This window comes from Euphorbia lathyris, chromosome 3 (assembly GCF_963576675.1).
Source record: "Euphorbia lathyris chromosome 3, ddEupLath1.1, whole genome shotgun sequence".
In the NCBI taxonomy this organism is placed as follows: domain Eukaryota; kingdom Viridiplantae; phylum Streptophyta; class Magnoliopsida; order Malpighiales; family Euphorbiaceae; genus Euphorbia; species Euphorbia lathyris.
The window spans coordinates 24,590,548-24,595,419 of NC_088912.1; the positions used below are offsets into that span (position 1 = coordinate 24,590,548).

Consider the following 4,872-nt stretch of genomic DNA (forward strand, 5'->3'; position numbering starts at 1 on the left):
AATAAAATGAGAGAAAACCGACTAAGGTGGTTTGGCCATGTAAGACGAAGAGCGCTTGATGCGCCGGTTAGAAAGACTGAAGAGTGGCAAAGGGATGTAGTGGTGAAGAGTAGGGGAAGACCTAAGCAAACTTGGAGGAGGGTGATTGAGAGTGATACGAGTTTATAGGGGATTGAGGAAAATATGGTAGTGGATAGGAAAGAGTGGAGGGAGAGAATTTGTGTCGCTGACACGACTTGATTTCACGGTTTTATATAATGGTTCATGTTAGCCGACCCCGAATCATTTCGGGATTAAGGCTTTGTTGTTGCTGTAACATGTCCACATGGCAATTGTTCTAATTTGTTTTTTCCATATAATTTGGCTTTCTAGCAACTATTTCGAGAAAAAAAAAATTAACTAATAACTAATAGCTAAATCGACTATTTTCGAAGAAACATCAACTGATATCTACCTATACCGGTATAGACAAACAACAAAAACATTAAATAACAACGATCGAATCAAACAAGTCCATAATATTTCTTAAACTGTTGACCAAATCCCCAATAAAAAAAATTTAACAAAAAATACTCTTTTTTTGTTGGTAGATCATGAAATATTAAGTAGTGGAAGGAGAGGAGTAATACATAAACATGATACAATCTCACAAATTAAAATAATATTAGTTGTTTATTTTGGTATTACATCATATTCTCAAATAAAAATAAGATTTGCTTTTTCTTTTCTGGTAATTGAACTAAACAAATTTCATCCCTATAATATTAAGAAAATAATGAACCTTAATAACATATTCATATAAATAATTTAAAACCCAAAGCCACCAAATCAACCCCCACCCCACAAAACAAACCAAGAAAAAGCCCTTCACCTCTTTGAGATGAGAAGTAAAAAAAAGGTCACCTGGAGCAACATGATGAAAGATAGCTCTGGGGTTGTTTTGATCCATCATTGTTAACCAGGGTTACTCGGTTGATCGATAGTTCCGCTTTATATGTATCTGAGTTCAACACCTTCCGGCTTACATTGTTATATATATCTCGAATCACAAGTTCGAAAGCTTTTTTAACGTTTGTCGAATCAAGAGCTGATGTTTCCATGAAGAATAATCCTTCAGCTTCTGCCAGGCTTTTACCTTCCTCGACACTCACATCTCTGATGTTGTCCAAATCCAATTTGTTCCCGACCAACATTCTTGCCACGGTTGTATCAGAATGCGCTGCAAAATAGTTTTTGGTTAAGCTCATTCTTGTAAAAATCACAACATGAAGGAAGATCATCAAAGTATGAGAAATCTACTAGAAACAGGCTTTCATTTATGTTGCGAATTTCTACTTATGCATCGGGTTTTTATCAGCGGTGGAAAAGAAAGTAACTTTATAGAAGTCAAAATATGAACTACTAGGTCCCCCGGGTATAAATTCCAAAAGGGGAGAAGTGTTAATTTGAGATGCATAATTAATTAGAAAACATATGGTGTCTAATTGGACAATCAAGGACCTATTACCCGGGCATAAACATCTTTGTCAATACTAGAACCTCTCCTACTTTAACAACTTTTGGAGTAGGGATGGCAATTACAGAGACAACCCAACTAACACAATCCGTTTGACACGATTGTCATCTTGGTTGCATTTATATCATATATAGTCTATGGAATATATAGATAACATAACAGGATAACACGAATTTTCACCTCTGCATTGGAGGATATGGATTTAAAACCAGTCCTGAAAACGAACTTGTAGTTGCATGTTTAAATGGACCTTTGACAAAGTATGCAAGCTTATCGAAACCAAAAATTCTACCATTTGAATCCTAGATGGCCCATTTTATTCATTAACAGCAGGCAGTTTCAGGCCTTTTCTTTTGCACTTCCTGTTTCTATTAGAGGAATGGCACAAATATAGATGAATTGATGGGTGGAATGATTCCATGTCATCATGTGGGAGACCTTTTGATCTTTTTTTTCACACAAATGTGTGGGGAAAATAAAAGATTCTAGTTCTTTCCTGATGGATAATTTGGTTGAATTGAACTGAAACAATAATTATTTAGACTCTCTAAAAATGATATGCACCTTTCTATCTATCAACAAATGTTGATCTTTGAAAATCCGGCATTGGAATAGAAAATTTAATCTCATTGCAACATGTAATTATACAATCATCATGATTGTTTCATCATGGATTCCCACATGACTTGTTGGAGCTAGATTGTAACCTACACTGTAAACAAGAGGAGGAGGATTGCCTCGTAATGTATAGCTCCCTAATTAAGCAATGTAGGATCGTATGGAACGTGAAGCAAACCATGTAATCAAAGGCTTAACTTTCCCCAAAATGTACTTCAAAGAAAGAGGATTGCCTCACATATAAAGAGGCATGTAGCTCCCTAATTAAGCAAGTATATATTAGAAACTCAACTCTAATCCCCACGTGAGAAATCTCCCTCTCTACTAAGTAGAGTCACTCAATAGCAGCCAATCAACAACCTAAAAGCTTGATCCCCATTTACCTTCTATAAGACTAACTTATATACTAAAGACTTATACCACAAATACCCTTATCCAATACAACTCACTCTTCCAGAACATTCCTAATAATGGGCTAGGCCATTCTCTAGCAGTATACCTAACACACCACCCCCACGTCCAAAACCATCTTGAACGTCAAGCAAATATCTAGGGTGGCCCTATATTGAATACCAATGCTCTATTATCATGTAAGCAAAGGCCTCATTCAATTGCTTAACATAAATCTTACACGTTCGGCGGCTTCTCGACCCAAACCGTTTGCTATTGTATCCACGACTTGTCCATGGAAAGGATTAAGGTGAGAATTCATATGCCGGTTGAACTATATCGTCCTCTTGGAGAGTGTAATTCCCTACGAAAGTCACAGGGTGGAACGGTGGTCCCACCAGTGGAAGGGGTTGGTCCTTCCAATTTCATTATGCTCGTGGTGTAAACTCTATTAATCTTAGAGATCCAAGCTCACCGCACCAATTGATAACTTACAAGGAGTCATTAGTCAATATAGCTCCTTAATTAAGGAATGTAGGATATCTAACATATGGCTAAATGTCCCACCTATGCAAAAATAACCAAAATAGCTGCCCCTAAAAAGTGCATAAGCTTTAAAAAAACAATTCAGTAAACAACATTTAAGGCATAACATTCCCAAAATAAGCAGAACATCTGCTATTGCAGAATATCTACAAGTTTCTAAAAAGAAAATGAAAATTGATAGGTTTCTTCTGCCTTAAGACTTAATATAAAATCACCATTACAACTTCAGATCTACTAAAACCCACCACCCAAATCATACCTACCAAACCCAAATGTAAGCATTTTATATACAATTCAAGCAAATGCCCCAATTGAACCCAATTCACAAAAATCCACAAAAAAACTTAAACTTTAAACCCAATTCACAACAATCAGAAAAAAAAAATGCCCAAATTGGAACCAATCAAATTCACCTCAACTCGATCTAAACCACAAAAGGGGAAAAATGACTTACTCTTGAGCTCCTCAAGCCAGCGACCGACGCTATCGAAAGTAGTACGGCGGGTAATATCATAAACAATGAGAGCACCAACAGCACCTCTATAATAAGCAGAAGTAACAGCACGGAACCTCTCTTGACCGGCGGTGTCCCAAATCTGAGCCTTAACTTCCTTGCCGTCGATTTCCATACTCTGAGTCTGAAACTCAACACCGATTGTGGCCTTGGAATGCAAATTGAACTCGTTCCTGGCATACCGAGAAAGTAGATTGGATTTTCCGACTGCAGAATCCCCAATTATGACGATCTTGAAAAGGTACTCTTCTCCTCCCTCGTCGTCCGACGACATGGCTGAATGATGCTGCTGTCGGTTTAGAGAGAGAAAGAAGAATTTAGAGAGGGAGAGAGATGGAGGAGATGTGTTAATGTGAGGAGTCAAGCTGGCAGAGACAAACTGCGCATGAAGTGGACTGCTGTAATACAATTTATTAGTCCTTTTTGTGAAAGTGAATGGTCAACAAAGTAAACTAAATTACTCCTTCCGTTTCTTATTTTATTTATCAGTTTAAATTTCAATATAAAGAATTTATCATTTTTATCATTTTAAATTACCAATGTTAAAAAAAATAATTGACAATAGGAATACAGATAGTATTTCATTTATGCCATAATACTCATTTGGATCCCTAAACTAAAGCTAAAAAAAATTAATTAAAATCCTAAACTATCAAAATCATCAATGAGGTCTTTGAACTAATCAAAATCCATCAATTGAGTCTCCATTCTAAAAAACATTAATTGAGGCATCATCGAAAATCATTCGATTAAACAGTTTCAGACCCTCTCTCCAAACCCATTTTGAACAAACACAAAAATTATTATAGTCTATATCAAATAGTTTACAGTTTCTAAGTTTAGGATAGGATGAGAACTTAATGACTGATTTTTGCTTAATTCGGGGGCATAATTGATGATTTTGATAGTTTAGGGTCTTAAATGACTTTGAAGCTTTAGTTTAGGGACCTAAATGGGTATAATGTCTTTATTTATTTTCTCTAAATTTAATATAAATCAAATTTAATGATTTAGTTAAATACGATATAATAGGGATAATGTATCAAAATATGCCTACGGTTTTTGGAAAATATTAATTTAGGCTCAACGTATAAAACAATATTAATATAGATTTAATGTTTAAAATGGATACCAATTTAGGCCTCGATAACGGAACGTGATACGTCATATATTATTTTGCTAAGTTCTGATTTCTCACTCTACGTACAATTGACAGAATTTAACAAAGTAATATAAATGACGTATCACATTCTGTTGTCGATGCCTAAATTGGTACGGTTTTTAAACG

General features: G+C 35.5%; 1 protein-coding gene across 1 annotated transcript; it reads right to left on the reverse strand.

Annotated features, from left to right (window-relative positions):
- Nucleotides 1-626: 626 nt before the first annotated feature.
- On the reverse strand, nt 627-3,975 carry LOC136223136 (ras-related protein RABA5d-like). Its single transcript, XM_066010969.1, has 2 exons — nt 3,525-3,975; nt 627-1,219 (listed from the first exon to the last, which is right to left on the reverse strand). The coding sequence occupies exons 1-2, from the start codon at nt 3,856-3,858 to the stop codon at nt 900-902; spliced, it is 654 nt and encodes a 217-aa protein (XP_065867041.1). The 5' UTR covers nt 3,859-3,975; the 3' UTR covers nt 627-899.
- Between the last annotated feature and the right edge of the window lie 897 nt (nt 3,976-4,872).